This window comes from Lactuca virosa, chromosome 7, assembly GCF_052849685.1.
Source record: "Lactuca virosa cultivar CGN04683 chromosome 7, Lactuca_virosa_CGN04683_v6, whole genome shotgun sequence".
Lineage (NCBI taxonomy): Eukaryota > Viridiplantae > Streptophyta > Magnoliopsida > Asterales > Asteraceae > Lactuca > Lactuca virosa.
This window is the reverse complement of record NC_136432.1, coordinates 3,158,228-3,180,023: the sequence shown is the minus strand read 5'-3', so window position 1 is coordinate 3,180,023 and position 21,796 is coordinate 3,158,228. Positions and strand designations below refer to the sequence as shown.

At 40.3% G+C, this 21,796-nt stretch overlaps 1 protein-coding gene, 1 non-coding gene and 1 pseudogene across 2 annotated transcripts; 2 read left to right on the top strand and 1 right to left on the bottom strand.

The window, feature by feature from the left end:
* The first annotated feature begins 3,646 nt into the window (after window positions 1-3,646).
* Window positions 3,647-3,753, top strand: LOC145128118 (small nucleolar RNA R71). Its single transcript, XR_013716719.1, has one exon. It is a non-coding gene; the product is annotated as a small nucleolar RNA R71 (small nucleolar RNA).
* An 11,581-nt stretch (window positions 3,754-15,334) lies between these two features.
* LOC145124649 (GDSL esterase/lipase At4g01130-like) lies at window positions 15,335-18,185 on the top strand (annotated as a pseudogene).
* Window positions 18,186-18,450: 265 nt separating this feature from the next.
* On the bottom strand, window positions 18,451-19,134 carry LOC145124648 (uncharacterized). Its single transcript, XM_079060065.1, has one exon. It carries the CDS (start codon window positions 19,132-19,134, stop codon window positions 18,451-18,453), a length of 684 nt encoding a protein of 227 aa, XP_078916191.1.
* Between the last annotated feature and the right edge of the window lie 2,662 nt (window positions 19,135-21,796).

Genomic DNA, 21,796 nt, shown 5'->3' with positions numbered 1-21,796 from the left:
GTATCGATTTCCAGTTGCATATATGCCTAAATAACAAAAAAGTCCTAGGATCTGATACCATATATAGGCTTTCTAGGTTACAAACAAGAATAATTGCACATCGAAAACATAAACAAATTATGGGTACATGCAACCTAGAACACTATGGATTTTTCTCAAGTTATAGCAACATACTTATGAAACAAACTTCTAACTTATGAAAATGGAAAATTACATAGTTAGAATACATACAGTTTGCAACAATCGAATGAAGCAAAAATCCTCTTGAATCTTCTTTGGAAAGAAAGAACCAATAATGTGGATGCCTCTAATAGTTCACAACCAAACCCTAGAATAACCCTAGGATTAAAATTTAGGAGCAAATAGGAGAAGGGAAATCCAAATTCTCTATCAGATATGTGTAGTTCGATTTTGTCTAGGGTACGTCCCTATTTATAGCTTCTAGAAACACTAGTTTGAATTGTCTCCCTTCTTCAACTATTGAACCTCTCAAAACCGTCCATACTAAGGAAGGTTCTAGACTGTCTCCCTTGTTCAGCTATTGAACAATTGCAATTCAACCCTTGCACCATTAATTAATTCTAATTAATCGAAAATCAATTTCCGATTAATTCTGATTAGTTCTTAAATAATTATTAACCATTTCTACTTAATATATTAATCATAAAATATATTAACAAATCATTTTATCTCTCTCTTATTATCAATCCTAGCTATATTTTTCTTATGAGGGTAACCCAAAAAGGACTTTACTTTTATTCACTAAGATTATACCAATTTAGTTAAGACCTTAGACACCTCAATCCAATATTTAGTTCTTGTTTAAAACATGTTGATTGTTTGACTTGATGCATATGATTTGATGTTTAATTTATGATTCTATTCTAGTGATTTTGTTCTTGTTTTAACTAGAATCCTTATTTGATTTGTGTGTGATTGGCCACTTATAAGAATCCCGCATGGCCCAGAAAACTTCATACCCTTTTCACGTTTTTTGGAGGTGGTAACTTGGCTATCATTTCAACCTTTGAACGGTCCACCTCTATCCCCATTTTAGAAACTTTATGCCCCAAAACAATGCCTTCTTTAACCATAAAATGGCATTTCTCCCAATTTAAGACCAAGTTGGTCTTTTCGCATCTTGCTACTATCAAGTCAAGGTTGGACAAGCAATCTTCAAAAGAGGACCCGAAAACCGAAAAATCATCCATGAAGACTTCCTTGAATTTTTCAACCATGTCGTGGAAAATGGTCATCATGCATCTTTGGAATGTCGTTGGTGCGTTGCATAATCCGAATGACATTCGTCTATAAGCAAAGGTCCCGCTTAGGCAAGTGAACATGGTCTTTTCTTGGTCTTCAGGATCGATAGGGATTTTAAAGTATCCTGAAAAACCATCTAAAAGCAGTAATAGAAATGACCGGATAATCTTTCGAGCATTTGATAAATAAATGGTAAAGGGAAGTGGTCATTGAATGTGGCATCGTTTAGCTTGCGATAATCGATGTATACACACCAACTGGTTACCGTTCTCATTGGGATGAGCTCGTTTTCTTCAATGGTGACTATCGTCATGCCTCCTCTTTTAGGTACCATGTGCACCGGACTCACCCATTGGCTATCCGATATTGAATAAATGATACCGGCATCCAAGAGTCTCACTACCTCTTTCTTCACCACTTCATGCATTTTCGGATTTAGTCTCCTTTGGCATTGCACCAATAGCTTAGCTCCCCCTTCTAGATTGATTTTATGCAAAAAATATGTGGGACTAATTCCTTTGATGTCGGTGATCTTCCATGTTATGGCATTTTGTCGTTTCTTGAGTACCTCCACTAGGATTTCCTTTTCGTGTTTTGCGAGATCAGCTGCTATGATGACTGGCTTTTGCTCGTTATCTTCTAATAATGGATACTCCAAATGTTCAGGTAAAGCTTTCAAATCGATTTTTGATTTTTGGTCAGTGCCCACGACATGGGCATCTTGTCGCATCTTGGTGTCATAGTTTTTAACGTCACTTCGAGAAAATTCAGATGACCATGTCGTGGTGTCAGTTCCACGTTCTGGTGTTTCTTCAACATCTTTTTCAATTCATTGTACTCGTTCTCTTCCAGCAGCTTCTCTAGCTCTTGTATCTCATGTTCTACATCAAAATCTCCTTCTTGTAGAACCAAATACCCCTTCGTTTCCTTTTCTTTCCATCCTCCAAGCTCCTTCTCTAGTATTTCATCGAACACATCAACCGAGAAAGCCATATCACCACTTATCCTTGAGTGTTGGATTGCTCTAGTTACTCCAAAAGTGACCGCTTCTTCTCCAACTCGAAGAGTGAGTTTGGATTCTCTTATATCAACCAAGGCTCAGGCGGTGCTCAAAAAGGGCCTTCCAAGAATAATTGGGACTTGTTCGTCTTCCTCCATGTCTAAAACAATGAAATCCGCAGGAAAAACAAACTTGTCCACTTTAACTAATAAATCTACACAAAGTCCTCTTGGAAAGGTCATCGTTTTGTTTGCTAAGTGGATGACCATGCGAACTGGTCTTGGTTTCGGGAGATCAAGTTTCTTGAAGAATGAATAAGGCATCGAATTAACACTTGCTCCTGAGTCGGCTAGAGCATGGCTAGTAGCTAGATTTCCGAATTGGCAAGGTAGTGTGAAGCTTCCCGAATCACCCATCTACTTTGGTAGCATATTCAACATTGCAGCTGAGTAGGCTTCATTTAGTACCACCTTAGATATTCCCTCTGTCTTCTTTTATTTTGTTAGGAGATCTTTTTGAAACTTTGTATACCTTGGCATTTGAGCTAAGGCTTCAAGGAACGAAATGTTGTAATCAAGGGATTTAACGTGATCTAGGAACTTCTGGTATTCTTCAACATTCTTTTCTTGTCTTGCTCTACTGGGGAAGGGAAGCGGTGGGCGGTATGGCTTAACGGTTTCAACACTTTTCTTTTCCGGTACCTGCCACGTCCTGGTATTGTCACCACGTCATGGTGACTGTTCAAAATCCTTTTGTTGACTTTCTTCTCGACCTTCCTGCTCATCATCCGGGTTGTTTCTATAAATAGGATTCAGATGGGTAACAATTTCCCACTTCTAGTTGTAATGTCTTGGATGTGAGTTCCTTTTGGGTTTTGTTCGGTGTTTCCCAGAAGTGTGCCCGACAATATGTCATTGAATTGCTTGGATAATTCACTAATTTGTTGCTCAATATTTTTTATTGTAGCTTGCTGATTTCTAAGTATTGCTTCAGTATCTTCGTGTATCTTCTCCGATGCGGCAGTAAAATGAGCAAGCATTGTCTCGAAATCGGGTTTCTTTTCGGGAGCTGGTTCCTCTCTTTGGTAAATGCCTCTTCCTTTTTCTCATACTTATCTTCTTTGGCTTTCTTGTACTCATCATATGGTAACCATTTTTTCTTGGGCTTTCTCCAGTCTTCATCATAACGATCACGGTCTTTAGTTAGATGCGGCCCATTACAGTTTTCACACCCCACTCGTATACAATGGATTGTTTGATCCATTTTTGTCATCTTATTATCCATGTTATGCAACATTGCTAAGACTGCCGACATAGAAAATTGAGACTTATTGTTGTGATGTTCACCCCATCATAGAAAATCGAGACTTATTGTTGGATGTTTATATCATTTTGAGGACAGTTTCTCAACAAACCCTTGTATCTCTCCCACGCCTCGTACAATGACTCTCCCGTTTGTTGCTCGAAATTTTCAATAGCCTTCTTTAACTTTGAAACTTTCGATGGTGGGCAAAACTGTTGTATGAACTCTTCGTGTATTTGTGCCCAAGTTGTTATCGTGCCCAGTGGGAGTGCCTTCAACCAATCTTTTGGTGCACCCTTAAGAGTAACAGGCAGCATTCTTAGCAAAACTGTCTCGCATGGGATGTTTGGTATGTTGAAATAGTCAGCAATGTCATTGACCTCATCAATGTGCTTGTAGGTGTCCTCATGGTCTTTCCCATAGAAGGGTATGTCTTTTAGTTGATCAAGGATGTGGCCCTTCAGTTCAAAGCTAGCGGTGTTGGGGTTGTGGGTTGCACAAGTCCCGGTCTGGTGTCTTCACGCATCCGACTCTTGTAGGCTTCCATAGTCATGTATGTTATGTCCGTCATGTTGTTGTTTGGCTCACTTCCGGTTTCACTTAGTCTGTCTGATTCGTGTTCGCTTTCTGACATGTCGCATTCTTCCTTTTTTTGGGTGTCTTCTCAAAACTTTCAAATTTGCTTTCTAGAGTTTGGTTGCTTGATTCTCAGAGTTTGGTTGTTTTCTTCTTATGGAATTCTTACTCAAGATCGTCAAACAGTGGAATGATCGATGCGTTAGATCCCCGGGTCATAAATCACTGAAACAAAAACAAATGAAATGTGTAAAAAGAACAAAAATGAAAAATAAATTTTAACTATTATTACACCACAACATGGTGTTAATGACCACGACATAGTAAGCCAAACAGAAGAAAAAAAACTAAAACGAAAATTTAAAAGAAAATAGACAGAAAAATTCCTAATAAAATAGCATATTCAAATTAACTAAAAATGGACCATTCCCCGACAACGGCGCCAAAACCTTGATGCATAAATAATTATCCACTAATATCCAAGGACCCAAAAAGCCTTGGGGATCAAAATTCTTCTGAATGATCGCTGGTAGACGAGAAGTACGATGAGCATTGGTATATCGATAGTGGTTGCTCTCGTCACATGACAGGTTGAAAGGAGAATCTGTGAGATTATCAGAATTTGGATAATGTTGGAGTAGTAAAGTTTGGAAACAATCAAAAATGCAAAGTGAACAGGCTGGTTATACATGATCTTGTTTGTGGCTTATCGGTATTAAATTTTGATAACGATTCATTATGTGCAACTTGTGAACAGGGAAAGAAACATCGTCAAGTTCATCCCATCGTCATCGACTCAAAGATCATCAAACCTTTGGAACTTCTTCACATTGAACTTTGTGGACCTTCGACTGTTGGGACTCTCAATAAGAAGAAGTACATATTGGTCATTGTTGATGACTTCTCAAGGTTTACTTGGGTTTTCTTTCTTCGTCAGAAGTCTGAAACTGCTCAAGTGATGATAGATTTCATCAAGAACATCGAACTAAGTCTGAGGAAGAAAGTTAGAAGAATCAAAAGTGATAATGGTTCAGAATTCAAGAATCAAATTCTTGATTCATTCTTGGCTGGATTAGGGATTTTACATAATTTTTCATCTCCTTACACACCACAAAAAAATGGTGTTGTAGAACAGAGGAATAGATCTCTATGCGAAGCCGCAAGAACAATGCTGACATATACGAATCTGCCTCAATATCTTTGGGCAGAAGCAGTTTCGACAGCGTGCTTCACACAAAATCGTTCATTCATTCATCTTCGTTTTAACATCACCCCTTATGAAATCATCAACAATCGCAAGCCTAATGTTAAATTTTTTCATGTTTTTGGATGCAAGTGTTTTATCATGAATCTCCAAGATAATCTTTCTAAATTTCAGTCAAAAGCTGATGAAGGAATCTTCTTGGGATACTCGCACAACTCTGTAGCATATCGGGTGTTGAATAAGCGGACAAGAAAGATTGAGGAAACGTTCAATATAACTTTTGATGATTATCATGTGAAACGTGTCGAACAAACTTTCGCAGAAAATCCAATTCTTTCTGAAACGAATGATGAGTCAGCAATAGTGAATTCTTTTGATATTGAATACAAATTGATTTTTGGCATTCCGGACAGAGCTGTAGATGCTGGAGTTCATGCTTATGACAATCGCATTCTTGAAGCATCGAAGCACTCTGATGATTCAACGGTTACTAGAGAAGACGGTGATTCTCCATCTAACTCAACTTCACACGTGCATGTCGAACGTTTACCTGTTTTGCAAGGAGATCAAGTAGAGGGGAGAACATGAGTTCGCAGTCACATGATCATATTCATGATTCAAATTTTGAGGGGGAGCATGATCGAAATAAACATCAGTTCGAGGGGGAGCAAGGAACAAATAATGATGATGTCGAGGGGGAGCATGGACAAAATAATGATGATTTCAAGGGGGAACATCTCAATTCAAATCCATTTGTCGAGGGGGAGGTAAATCGATTAATACCTAATGTTCCTACTGACCAAACTGACAATTTTCATGATGTTTCTGTGTAACAACCCAATTTTCAAAAGAAATTTTTCATTTTTGATTAGCCAAAACACATTTCCATAAACCACGAAATCCAAATACAATTGTTTTCAAAACTCATATAAATTACAATTTTATTTCAAAACATCAGAGTGTCCCATAAAAATGCCTGAGAGAGTGCACGCCGCACCATCAAGCCTTGCCCTTGCCCTTGGGCTCAAAAGTACCTGAAACAAATCCACAAACTGTAAGCTAATGCTTAGTGAGTCCCCCAGAGCATACTCCACACACAATCCACATAACACATAACATATTAGCTATAAAGCTACACATATCACATAAGCCATGCATAAAACATATAAGGAAGCCATGTAAACCCTCCAAGGTCTTACACCTAGTGCCACTGGAACCCCCACGTGGTCTTAACTCACTGCCATGGGAACCCCCACATGGTCTTCCTGCCTTGGGAACCCCCACAGGGTCTTCACTACCAAACAAGACATAATGCAAACTATACATGCAGATATACTAGGATGTCATGGAAACCCTCCAAGGTCTTATACCAAAAGCCACGGGAACCCCCCACGTGGTCTCAGACTACTGCCACGGGAACCCCCCAGGGTATTCCATGCAAATTTCATACTAACATAACGCATAATCAATCAACAATCCACATAACATAGAATGGGACGGACTTGGTGTCTTAGACCCATTAGTATGGTGAGAAGACTCACCTCTCACGAATGCTGTGCTGACAAGATAAGATCCAATAAGTCCCAACGCCCAGCTCCAACTCAAATTCCTATAAGCATCATAAGATTAACTTGTCATAATCCCATAATTACCCTGGTCAAATTCAAGGTCAACAGTCAAGGTCAACAGTCCATGTTGACCCCAACTCGCCAAGTTCCTACAGAGTCCAGAAAACCTGAACAAACCCTAGCCAACTCGCCGAGTTGTTTCATCAACTCGACGAGTTCACTTGATATCCAGTAAATGGGGAAACCCAATCCGACTCGTCGAGTTTCCAAGGCAACTCGTCGAGTCCCCCTCCCTGTTTGCTTATTATGATGATACACTGAATGCAGGGACTCTAGGGCTTAGATCTGAAACCGTAAGGTGTCTAGAAGGATAAAGTTTCCAACTTTACCCTCTAGAACCACTCCGAATGCTCTAAGGCCCTTATCAAAGGTTGGAAAGCTCAAAAGCTTTGTCATGTGGTCCAAGACTCTAGGGATCTGGAATCCCTCCTTTCCAGAAGAGTTTCTAGTCCTCAAAATGTTCCAAAGATGGAGGCTTTATGGACATGCATGTCCAATGCATGTCTTTAAGTCAAAATGGCCAAAAAGGGGAAATATACTCTAAAAACCCTTGCATGGCATCCTTGCTTGACCAAAAGCTAGATTTAGCCCACCTTGGGACCATTTTACGCTGGAGATCCATAATGTTGCAAACTTTATGAACGTCATGCATGCAATCAAAAAGAATGATAGGAAATGAAGAGTAAACTCAAGATCTAGCCATATTCTAAGATAAAAATCGAATCTTGAAGACTTACAACAGTCCACAAGATGGTCAAGCTCAAGAGTGAGGGCTTGGTTTGCTGGATCTTCTTCTTCTTCTCACTATCTCCTTTTCTTAAGCTTCACAAGTCACTCTAGCTTACAAAATGAAGGAGACTGGGGGTTAGGGTTTAGCACAGACGTTCTTAGGGTGTGGAGGCTGATGGAAGGTCAGCCTCAAGATTCTTAAGGAGATTATATAGGGTGCAAACCCTAAAATTAGGGTTTTTCCTTTACAGTCCCTACTCATCGAGTTGGCCTTCCAACTCGTCGAGTAGGGTTTAGATCCCGCGTCCTCGAAATGTTCTCTACTCGACGAGTCGAAGCTCCCAACTCGTCGAGTCCCAGCACCAAAACCCTAAAACTTAGAAAATTAAATAATACATGGAACAGATGTTACAAATCTCCCCCACTTGAAGTAGACTTCTTCCTCGAAGTCTGCCTACCCAAATAAGTCCGGGTAGTGGTCTCGCATCTCATCCTTCAGCTCCCATGTCCATTCGTAGCCCCTTCGGTGCTGCCATTGCACCTTTACCAGCTTCACTTCCTTGTTCCGAAGAACCTTGGTCTTCCTATCTAGAATCGCAACAGGCCTCTCAATGTAGTTCAAGCTCTCATCTACCTGAATATCGTCCAGCGAAACAACTGCGGACTCGTCAGTGACACACTTCCGAAGCTGCGACACATGGAAGGTGTTGTGAATATGGCTAAGATCCAAGCGATATGCCACTTTGCCCACCCGGGCCGAAATCCTGAACGGACCTATATATCGGGGTCCTAGCTTGCCCCTCTTTCGAAACCTAATGACCCCCTTCCATGGTGACACTTTCAGTAGTACAAAGTCCCCCACCTGGAACTCGAGATCCGATCGCCGCCGGTCAGCATAAATTTTTTGACGGATCTATGCGACCCGCAGCCGGTCGCGCCCCAGCTGAATCAATCCGGTAATCTTGAGAAGTACTTCAGTGCTCCCCATGACCCGATGTCCAACCTCGTCCCAACAAACCTGGGTCATGCATCTCCTACCATACAACATCTCAAATGGATGTCGGTCGATACTGGCATGGTAACTGTTATTGTATGAAAACTCTTCCAGTGGAACGTATGTATCCCAGCTCCCTCCAAAATCCAACACACATGCTCGCAGCATATCCTCCATTGTCTAGATCATCCTCTCGCTCTGGCCATCTGTCTGGGGGTGGTACGTCGTACTAAAATGCAGCTGAGTGCCCAGTTCTTTGTGGAACTTCTTCCAGAATCTAGATGTAAACCGAACATCCCTGTCATAGACTACCGACACTGGCACCCTGTGTCTAGCCACCACCTCTCGCACATAAATATCTGCCAACTTCTCAGCGGATATACTCTCAGAGATCGGAATGAAGTGGGCACTCTTCGTCAGTCTGCCTACGATCACCCATATGACGTCCACACCCCTCGCCGTCCTCGGTAACTTCGTAATGAAGTCTATAGTGATCTCTTCCCACTTCCACATGGGAATGGGTAGCGGCTGAACATTTCCATGAGGCCGCTGATGGTCAGGCACCGTTCCACAAACCAGGCGATCTCCCGCTTCATGCAGGGCCACCATTAACTCAGTCTCAAATCTTTATAAATTTTTATAGCCCCTGGATGTATAGAGAACTTGGACTTGTGCGCCTCCTCCAATATCTTCTGCCTCACTCCTCCAGTCACTAGTACCCATACCCGACCGCACTGTGTCAAAAGGCCACGACTATCCTTAACAAACAAAGGATACTACCCCCGAATCCGCTCTATATTCCAATTCTTCTTCTTCACCCCCTCGACCTGAGCCTCATTGATCATATCCAACAATGGAGAGATCACGGTCATCCTCAAAAAAAGGTTCCCAATTGGGGAACCTGCCGCCTTGCAGCTCAAAGCATCGGACACCACGTTGGCCTTCCCGGGATGGTATAGGATCTCACAATTATAGTCCTTTAGTACGTCCAACCGCCTCCTCTATCGCATGTTGAGGTTCTACTGATCCATCAAATACTTCAAAATCTTGTGATCTGTATAGATGGTGCACCTCACTCCATACAAGTAGTGCCTCCAAATCTTGAGGGCAAACACCACCGCCCCCAATTCCAGGTCGTGAATGGGGTAATTCGCCTCATGAGGCTTCAACTGCCTCGAGGCGTAAGCTATCACGTGCCCCCTCTGCATCAGTACCGCGCCTAACCCTGAGATCGATGCATCACAGTACACCACCAAATCATCTAACCCCTTCGGTAGTACTAGAATCGGAGCCTCGCATAACCTCCGTCTCAGGGTCTCAAAAGCCAACTGTTGATTCGTGCCCCACCGAAATGTCACATTCTTCATGGTCAAGCGGGTCAATGGCACAACAATCTTGGAGAAATCATGGATAAATCTCTGATAATAGCCCGCTAAACCCAAGAAGCTACGGATCTCAGAAGCATTCTTTGGTACTTCCCACCACATCACTGCCTCAACCTTGGCGGCATCAACCGAAATACCCTCCTGGTTGATGATGTGCCCCAAAAATTGTACCTCCCGCAGCCATAAATCACACTTGGAGAACTTGGCATACAGCCTCTCCGCCATCAGGGTCTCCAATACTTCCCTCAGATTCTGCTCGTGCTGCTCTTTGGTCTTATAATAGACCAGGATATCATCAATAAAAACGATCACCAACCGATCTAGCATCGGTCTACACACCCTGTTCATGAGATCCATGAACGTTGTTGCGGCATTGATGAGCCCAAATGGCATCACTACAAACTCATAATGCCCATATCGAGTCCTGAAATCTTTCTTCGGTATGTCCTCATCCCGAATCATCATCGGATTGTATCCCGACCGAAGATCAATCTTGGAAAACCAAGACGCAACCTGCAACTGATCGAACAAATCATCTATCATCGGTAACGGATAACGGTTCTTCACCGTTAGTTTGTTCAGCTCTCGATAATCAATGCATATTATGTGTGATCCATCCTTCTTTTTCACGAATAGGATCAAAGCTCCGCACGAGGAACTGCTCGGACGGATGAACCCTCGATCTAGCAGCTCCTGAAGCTGCGTAGATAACTCCGACATCTTAGGCGGTGCTAACCGGTATGGTGCCTTCGCTATCAGAGCGGCACCCGACACCAAATCAATGCGAAACTCCACCTACCTCTCCGGAGGCACTCCTGGTAACTCTTCAGGAAAGACATCCCGAAATTCCTATACAACCGGCACACTGCCCACATCCGTCGTGGTCTCAACCCTCGTATCTGAGATATAAGCCAGAAATCCCATACATCCCTGTTGCAGAAATCTCCTAGCCCTCGCAGCCGAACAGATGGTTGGCCCCTGCGAGGCCCTGTCACCATGTATAACCAGTTCTCCCCCACTTGGGGTTCGAACCCTCACCAATTGGTGCTCGCAATCAATCATGGCCCCATTGGCCCCCAACCAGTCCATCCCGACAATCACCTTCAACCCTCGCAACGGTATCGGGACTAGATCAACATGAAACCTCTCCCCAATCACATTCAAGACACGGTCCTGATACACCCTCGCAGCACTCACAGTGCGGTCATCTGCAATCTCTACCTCGAGCGGGGAATCCAAAGTTCTGGGCGCATCGCGGAACTTCTTGCTAAGCACAAGAGACACAAATGGTCGGGTAGCTCCCGAATCAAACAAAACATGATCCCACATACCATTGACCAAAAAGGTCCCCATACAAGCACAATGTATACATAAGCAATACAAATAAATATAGAGCACAGAAGAATAAACATGTACCAGCCACAATGTCTGGCGCTGCCCGAGCCTCCTCGGTAGTCAGCTGAAATACGTGGCTCTTCACCGTTGGAGCATCCGCCTTAGCAGGGAAGCCATCAGTAATCCTCATCGTGGCGGGCGCGGGCGCTGCCACTGCTCCCCCCCTCCCTGCAACCTGGGACAATCGGCCTTTTTATGGCCAGTCTGGTTGCAGTGGAAACATATCAAGCCCTTCTTGGGGCAGTCCCTGCTCACGTGGCCCGGCTGACCGCATGTATAGCATACCGGGCTCGTTCTATGGCAAGCTCCCCCATGAGATCTCCCACACTTGGCACACCGGCCACGACCCTGCTGGCCCCTCCTGGATGAATCTGAGGTCTTAGGCTTTTTATCCTGACCTACTGCTGCCTGTGCCTGCTCACGCTTCCGCTTGGTGCGGAAGTCCAACTCCATCTCCCGCTCACGGGCCTTCTCCTCCATCTCATTCAGGGTTTTGCACCCTGTAAAGTTCACAAACTCCTGAATATTATCCCTCATCATGGAGTGATATCTCTTCCTCCACATGTCCTCATCGGTAGCATATTGTGGGATCAACAATGCTCGCTCCCGAAATTTGGCGGTGATCTCCGCCACAGTCTCGGTGGTCTGCTGGAGCTCCTGGAACTCCCTCACGATCGTTTACACCTCAATAGCTGGTGCAAACTCCAAGTCAAATCGCCGAACAAACTCGGCCCATGTCATCTCAACCACATCGGCTGCTCCCACCTGACTAGTCACCTCGCCCCACCAGTCTCGGGCTCTGTCTCTCAACATACATGAAGCAAATCCCACCTTTTCCGCATCCGGGCAAGAACTCGTACGCTGGGCCTTCTCGATGTCCGCCACCCAGCGTCGGCTCACAATAGGCTCCCTGACCCCAAAAAACTACAGCACTCCACACGCCTTGAACTCCCGAAACGAGGGAGTTCGGTCCCCGATCTGGCCCGCAACAATCTCGACTCTGAACGACCTGAGCCTATCCTCCAAGATCTCCATCATGCCCTTCTTGACCGTCCCAAAGATCACTGGGGTCACGTCAAGGATGCCCTTCGTAACCTCGGCTGCAATGATCGCGTGTAGCCTCTCATCAATGGCCTCTGCACCGCTGCCCGATCCGGATCTGGATCCTGATCCCCCCGTCCCAAATCGTGTCACCACCATGCTGAACTGAAATATCATAAACCATAATAATCAGGATATCTATATAGGGGATCTTCCCACACCGGTCCTCCTTAGAGCTGTCAGATCTAACATTGGTTCGGGTACAGGTCATGTGCTTTCAGTACTATGGGCCCAATACTACCTTCCACACCTACCTGTACCTTTCCGAAGGCTCTACCTGATAACTCCAATTTATCCCAAAATAAATCACATCCCACAGACTACCGCATATCTCAAATCCCAGGCTGTCCTAAGATTTGCTCTAATCAAACCAATCATAACAGGTTGCCTTTATGCATGCAAATTATACACAGAAAAGGATCAAATAGACTTTCGAATAAAAGATTCTACCCTAGGACCACAACCAGACGATGAACAGGAAATAAGGCCAAATCAATCATTCTAAGGCTATAAGCTCCTAACCGTATACAATTTTAAAAGCATACACATAGCAAGTTTCATACGATTATCAAAGCTCAAATATCAGTATAACATGGCTAACATATTGGGGAACTACTTACTTGGCTCGGTTGATCACGCCTGTTGCACTCTCCTCTTTTCTAGTCTCAAAAGTTTTTAACTTTTTATTTTATTTTTTGAAAACAATTTTACCATTTCCTTAGTTTGAGTCCTGACACACGTGAGAGTGTTCCCGAATCCCTCAAACCAAGGCTCTAATACTAACTTGTAATGACCCAATTTTCAAAAGAAATTTTTCATTTTTGATTAGCCAAAACACATTTCCATAAACCACAAAATCCAAATACACATGTTTTCAAAACTCGTATCAATTACAATTTTATTTCAAAACATCAGAGTGTCCCATAAAAATGATTGATAGAGTGCACACCGCGCCATCAAGCCTTGCCCTTGCCCTTGGGCTCAGAATTACCTGAAACAAATCCACAAACTGTAAGCTAATACTTAGTCAATCCCCCAAAGCATACCCCATACACAATCCACATAACACATAACATATTAGCTATAAAGATACACATATCACATAAGCCATGCATAAAACATATAAGGAAGTCATGGAAACCTTCCATGGTCTTACACCTAGTGCCACTGGAACCCCCACGTGGTCTTAACTGCCTGCCATGGGAACCCCCACATGGTCTTCCTGCCTTGGGAACCCCCACAAGGTCTTCACTACCAAACAAGACATAATGCAAACTATACATACAGATATACTAGGATGCCATGGAAACCCTCCAAGGTCTTATATCAAATGTCACGGGAACCCCCACGTGGTCTAAGACTACTGCCACGGGAACCCCCGAGGTCTTCCATGCAAATGTCATACTAACATAACGCATAATCAATCAACAATCCACATAACATAGAATGGGCCGGCCTTGGTGCCTTAGACTCAGTGGTATGGTAAGAAGACTCACCTATCACGAATGCTGTGCTAACAAGATAAGATCCAATAAGTCCCAACGCACAACTCCAACTCAACTTCCTATAAGCATCATAAGATTAACTTGTCATAATCCCATAATTACCCTCAAAGTCAACCCTGGTCAAAGTCAAGGTCAACAGTCCATGTTGACCCAAATTCGTCGAGTGCATCTAGTAACTCGTCGAGTTCCTACAAAGTCGAGAAAACCTAAACAAACCCTAGCCAACTCGCCGAGTTGTTTCATCAACTCGACGAGTTCACTTGATATCTAGTAGACGGGGAAACCCAATCCGACTCGTCGAGTTGCTAGGGAAACTCATCGAGAACCCCTCCATGTTTGCTTATTATGATGATACACCGAATGCAGGGACTCCAGGGCTTAGATCTGAAACCCTAAGGTGTCTAGAAGGATAAAGTTTCCAACTTTACCCTCTAGAACCACTCAGAATGCTCTAAGGCCCTTATCAAAGGTTGGAAAGCGTAAAAGCTTTGCCATGTGGTCCAAGACTCTAGGGATCTGGAATCCCTCCTTTCCAAAAGAGTTTCTAGTCCTCAAAACGTTCCAAAGATGGAGGCTTTATAGACATGCATGTTCAATGCATGTCTTTAAGTCAAAATGGCCAAAAAGGGGAAATATTCTCTAAAAACCCTTGCATGGCATCCTTGCTTGACCAAAAGCTAGATCTAGCCCACCTTGAGACCATTTTGTCCTGGAGATCCATAAAGTTGCAAACTTTATGAACCCCATGCATGCAATCAACAAGAATGATAGGAAATGAAGAGTAAACTCAAGATCTAGCCATATTCTAAGATAAAAATCGAATCTTGAAGACTTACAACAGTCCACAAGATGGTCAAGCTCAAGAGTGATGGCTTGGTTTGCTGGATCTTCTCCTTCTTCTCACTATCTTCTTCTTCTTAAGCTCCACAAGTCACTTTAGCTCACAAAATGAAAGAGAATGGGGATTAAGGTTTAGCACAGACGTTCTTAGGGTTTGGAGGCTGATGTAAGGTCAGCCTCAAGGTTCTTAAGGAGATTATATAGGGTGCAAACCCTAAAATTAGGGTTTTTCCTTTACAGTACCTACTCATCGAGTTAGCCTTCCAACTCGTCGAGTATGGTTTAGATCCCGCGTCCTCGAAATGTTCTCTACTCGACGAGTCGGAGCTCCCAACTCGTCGAGTCCCAGCACCAAAACCGTAAAACTTAGAAAATTAAATAATACCTGGAACAGGTGTTACATTCTGATAATATGTCGAATGCAGGTGAAGGTTCTAAAATAGATGAGATATTCGAATATGCACCTTTGGATTTCGATCCTGCATATCCACCGATGGATAGATGGACTCGAAGCTACCCAAAGGAACAGGTTCTTGGTGATCCTTATGTTGGAGTTATGATGCGTACACAAATTCGAGCTAAGAACAAGATACTGAATGTTCACCGAGAATTCTGTATGTTCCTATATATGCTTCAATAAAGCCTAACATGCCATCTAAGTCCCTGTCTTCCAGATTTCCCAGAAAGAGGGGATACCCCAGAACGATGTATGAAAGAGACTCAATGTGTTTATTTTTAAAATGGAACCGAAAACAGTTAAGGTTGCATTGGAAGATCCTGATTGGATTGTTGCAATGCAATCTGAACTTGCTGAATTTGAACGAAATCAGGTTTGGAGACTAGTCCCAAAACCTGATGATGTTTTGGTCATTGGTTTAAAACGGATTTTCAAAATTAAAACTGATAAAGAAGGCAATGTTGTACGAAACAAAGCAAGACTGGTTGTAAAAGGATATTCGCAACAAGAAGGTATTGACTATGAGGAAACCTTTTCCCCTGTCGCAAGACTCGAGGCTGTTCGAATTTTCCTTGCTTATGCAGCACATAAAAATTTTGATGTGTACCAAATGGATGTCAAGTGCGCTTTTCTCAATGGGGTATTGGAAGAAACTGTTTATGTTGAACAACCACCAGGTTTTTTAAATGACAAATTTCCTGATCATTGTTATATTCTTGATAAGGCAGCATATGGCTTAAACCAAGCACCTCGAGCCTGGTATGCAACTCTTACCAATTTCTTGAAACTTTCCAAATTTAAACAAGGTTCATTTGATCCTACTCTATATCGTAAGAAAGCAGGGAATCATCTGATGCTAGTTTAAATTTATGTAGATGATATTATTTTTGGCTCAACTGACCCTTCGTTGTCTAGGGAATTTGAGAATATGATGAAAATCCAGTTCGTAATGAGCATGATGGGTAATATATATAATTTTCTGGGATTGAATATTCGTCAAAGCAGGGAATGTATTTTCATAAATCAAGAGAAGTACACTCATAAATTACTTGAGAAATTTGGCATGACGAATAGTTCGAGAGTGAAAGTACCGATGGCAGTTGGCACACGCTTAAATCTTTCGTTGGATAAGCCTGTTGTGGATCTCACTTTGTATAAAAGCATGATAGGTTCTCTGTTGTACTTAACTGCAAGTAGACCTGATATCATGTTTGTTGTTTGTAATTGTGTCAGGTATCAGTCGAATCCCAGAAAACCCCATCTTACAGTGGTGAAAAATATATTTCGATATCTCAAAGGAACTACTTCATTGGGATTATGATACCCTTCGAAGACTGGATTTTTCGTACAAGCATTTTCTGATGCAGGCCTTGGTGGGTGTCAACTTGGAAGAAAAAGCACAACCGGTGGATGTCAACTTTTGGACGGGAAGCTTGTAAGCTGGCAATCGAAGAAACAAACATGTGTTTCGATTTCCATAGCCGAAGCAGAGTATGTTGCTGCTGCATCTTTCACTTCTTAAGTCTTAGTCGGAATTCTAAAAGTCAAAAAATTTGGTTACAAGAAAATGGACAAAGTTGTCAAATATATTTTTTTAAAATACACTTATTTTCATTACCAATTTGTGAACAATTTATGTAGTTTTGTCACCAATTAGTGAATTTACATTGTCAATTTGCAAGCAATGGCCGATAGAAATTATTTTGGTTGGAGCGGAGAGGATAGGGATTCCATCTGTGAGCCCATACTTGAATTCAATCAGATCGGATTCACAACACTTGCATCAATGGTACTCCTACCACAAACATCATTGTTTGTCTTCAGACTCGGTTCTTTTGCATTACCCATTCAACTCAATCAAATGAAACATTTCAATTCCTAAGTCGATAAACTTTACTCCTAAGGTAGATAAAATGATTATAAATAAGAAATCAGTTCCAAAACAAATTATGGTCACATGGTGTAATTTTCAGGCTCATTAAATCTTCCTCCACTTGATATTTTTGGAAAATCATTTTATACATTTTACATTCTTTAAAATTATTTTACATCTGATTTAGCTAAAAGTGGTATCGAAGGGGTTAAACAAGAACTTCCTCAAGTAATTTATGAAATTATTGGCACAATTAAGGCAAGTACTTCTTTGCAACCATAGTTTTCATAAAAAAAAGATTAATAATAAATTTTGTTACAGATACTTGTATGATGATTTTTATGTAGGAATTGCATGGGTTAGGAGGTTGTACGTTTTCTGTACAAAATTTGGCACCCATAGGATGTTACCCCGCATTCTTGGTGTAACTTCCTCATGGTTATAAAGATATTGAAGAAATCGGGTGTATGATTTTGTACAATGATGCAAAATTTGAATACAACAATGTGCTCCAAGACGCGCTAAGCCAAACGGGGCAAGAACTCCTTCATTCCAATGTTATTTATGTTAACTCAAACGAAGCTTTGCTAGAGCTTTTCTAAAATCCCACTTTTCATGGTATATAACTCTTTTTCATAATATTATATTTCATTAAAATTTGTACTTGTGTATTAAAAATGAACATGTTCCTGGATGAAGGTTTTAAGTATTGTACAATAGCTTGTTGTTGAAATGGGGGATGGTTCATATAGTTATAATCCTCAAATGTTTTGTTGGAACTCCAAGTTTGTAGATGGACAAAATCTGAAAGCCGAAAACTATGTGAGTTGGGATGGAGTCCATATTACGGAGGCTCCAAGCAAGATTGTTATTGATGTGATCATTTGTGGTTGTGATGACATCACATATCCGTCTTTTAAGATTGGTTGTTAACTTATGGGAATAGTTTTTTTTGTTCATTTGGAAAATCATTATAGAATAAATAAACTGGATCAATAAAGAAGTAAAGTAAGCGAATTTATATGACATCCATAGAGTTGAAAGTTCCTGCTCAAAAATTTGAAAGCAGACATGTAAATATGGCATCAAATATATAGGTCGTTCAAAAACAATAATGTATCATGTGAAAAATAGATTTACATAATATATGTTAGCGTCTATCTGCTTTTTAACGGATCTAATACAAACTTACAGAAGCTCAAGGGCAATAATCGTTCTCAAGAACGGGTTGAGTCCTTATCCCAAAAGCCGAAGGCATTCTACTATGTCCGACATATGTTGTATGCAAAACCTCAGTTTTCTCAGACTGTAACTCCATCATTTGAATTTTTTTCTTTTCGAAAAATCTAATTACTTTAAATAAAACATATCCACACAATATTAATCCAATGCTTCCAATTCCAAATCCACACACCCACCATCTCCATATATGATGTGATGGTGGGGCCCGCACGACAATTGCAAAGTATCCTTGGTCCCACACGTCACAAGTGTGGGACAAGGACATGTTTGTTATTGTCGTACTCCCATTTGAGTAAAACTTGACACATTGCCCTTTAGGAAGCCATAGAGAAGGGAATCGAACCATAATAGGGCGCCTAACAAGAGCAAGTTTTAGTTTGGTTGTTGTAGTTGTGAAATGACCATTTTGACCTCGTGTGTATGTTACACCATAGGCACTAAAACCAAGGATCGGGGTGACAAAAGTGTAATTTGGCATGTTGTAGTAATAAGACGACCAATTTCCTAGATTTGAAAAGACTATATCTAACCAAGTAACATTTGGCTCTGGGATAATCCTCGAAGGAACATGGAAATAACCCAAATTAGCTCCTTGAGCCCAAACACTCGAGCTTTGTAGGTGAACAACCGAAACTTCCATTCCTGTAAAATTTGAGGGTAGGGGTACTTTATATAATGTACCTACATGAGGATGCATTGGTATTGATCTCTTAGCGCGATCTTGAAAAAATTCATCCAAGGAATTACGGTTGTTGTTGTTGTCCGTGGCTTGGATTAAGAGTAACGAACATATACAATAAAAAGCAAATTTTGTGATGAAGCTTGTTTTAGACCCCATCAACGTCAACACAAAACGTTGTTTTTGCCAAGTTCCTCATGCGGGCATTGTTTTTTTTTCGGTACAAATCTTGAGGAGAACCGGGAAAAAGGAACTAGAAGAAAATCTTGATTACGAGGTCTCGTAACTTCTTTTAGAGTGTTTCAGAAGCCAAATTCAAAATGTTGCAATTAAATGATAAGAAGATCGGGATGAATGTTTTGATTCTTTTTCAAAGTATTTGCCAAAAGGCTGAGTATGTTTTTGGTTGTTCGGATGTTGAGGAAAAATTTAGAAATGAAATACTTGGTAGAGTTTGTGGGGGTGAGGTTCACTCCGACCGAGTCTTTTGCCACCTTAAAATAGACTTCTGTGACCATGACTCGACTACTATTTTTAAAACAATATCATGGATCTATTTGTAATAATCTTAAAAGTATAGTAATATGATAAGTTGTATAAACTTTGCAAGTACAATTGTTATAAATATATTCACCGTTTTTTGAAGTATAAAAAATTATTATAATTTATGCAACTATATTGGTGTTTTTCATCTTTGTCATTATTTATACAAATATTATTTTGTATTTAATTTTTTTTATGAACTAAAAGATCTTTTGCTTTTTTGCTCATTTTTATACCATCATATCTAGATTTTAAAAGGGATTTTAAATATATTAATTAGATAAAACTATTACATAATCAATCACTCCACAAAATATTACAACTTCAAACTATCGTATAAAATCACAAATATAATATTGTCCAATAAAAATATCCAAACTAATGCGTATCAAATTTTCTTCTTCAATCATTCATCTTCAACCCCTTCTCCGACAGTAAGAGATCACTGATATGTGATCAGTTATACTAGTAATTTGAATATTTTATATATATTACTTTGAATATTTTTGTTGGACAATATTTTATTTGTGAATTGATATGTATTAATTTGAAGTTGTATTTATTTTGTTAAGTGATTGGATGTTTAATAATTTTATCTAATTAATATACTTAAAAAAATGATTTAGAATTTTTTTTTTCTTAAAATAGGGTGGATCTTTCCTTCATAAAAGGAATTAGGTACTAGAAAAATTAAATATAAAATGAGTTTGTGATGTGAAGAATGACAAAAAAGAAAGAAAAAAAAAGTTAGTTTACGTCATTTAAATAGAGCCGCAAATGTAAGAAAAATAAGATAGTTTAAAAGTTTTCTAAATGGTTAATTAAAAATTTAAAATGGTAAGTAAGAATCAGCCCCTATTAAAATGGTTAATTAAATAAGGGTAAATTTAGAAATATATATGAATTTAAGTGGATGGATTAAAAGTTGCAAGTAGAATCAGCCCATATTTGATATGGTAGGGAGTCACTTGTTTAAGAGTACATTTAATAAAAGGTGGAGGATTGTTGAGGTAGTGAGTTTATATTTTATGACAATGTATTATAGACTAGCTGAGACGGCAAGCAATCCGGGTGGTCATCCGGGGTCCATGTTTTTAATCGGTCTAAAATTCGTAGAGTATATGATACATATATACAGAGATATAAAAAAATAAAAATATCTAAAATTGTTAGGAGAAATATATATATATATATATATATATATATATATATATATATATATATATATATATATATAAATTAGTTGCTTTTATAATGTAATGACCATATTTGTGTTTTTTAATATTAATAGTGAATTTTATACCAATGTGTTTATTTTCAATTTAATTTTTATTATATTTATGACTTTCGGAGGCTAATTTTTTCTTTTATCATGGACCCATTATATTTTTGGACCGACTTTGATTATAGATGCTACATGTTACAATAATGTAGTAGATAATACTTTAAATAGAAGGGTTGAGCATAGATGGGTACCCCTTAATTTGGTTGGAGCAGGAACTGGAACCGACGATTCCTGTAAATTTGGAACCGAAACTGGTCTAGGTAGTTCTTATACTTTTGTAACTAGTCTCAAATCAAGCCCTCAGAAGATGCGTCATCTACTATTGATGCCGATGAGATGTTAACCGGCCTATAAGAGAAGGTGAACACGATATTCAGACATCAAAATTGCTCAATATCCTTTTTCACTTCCTATATCCCCATTATATATGCTTCTTTTTTCCAATTGTTTCTTCTTTACTTTGTTGTCATTTAGTGGGATGCACTTGAAAACAAGTCCACATTCATATTTAGACGAAGAAGATCCAGTTCTTGCAATTTGGCTACCCTCAATTCTTATCGGTACCATCAACTCCTTGTCATTGGTAAGTATTAGCAATAAGATTCATTTGAAAACCATATCACATATTTATTTTTGAACTATGTTACATTTTCTCATTTTGTTTTTCATGGTTTCATAAGATTTTAGCTTCCAAAGATCTTGGAGTCGGACTTATATATGATTTGTATACCGATATTTTTCTTCAACTCTTCAAGAGCTTTGAGCATTATTATTTAGAGGGCTCAAATATGATAT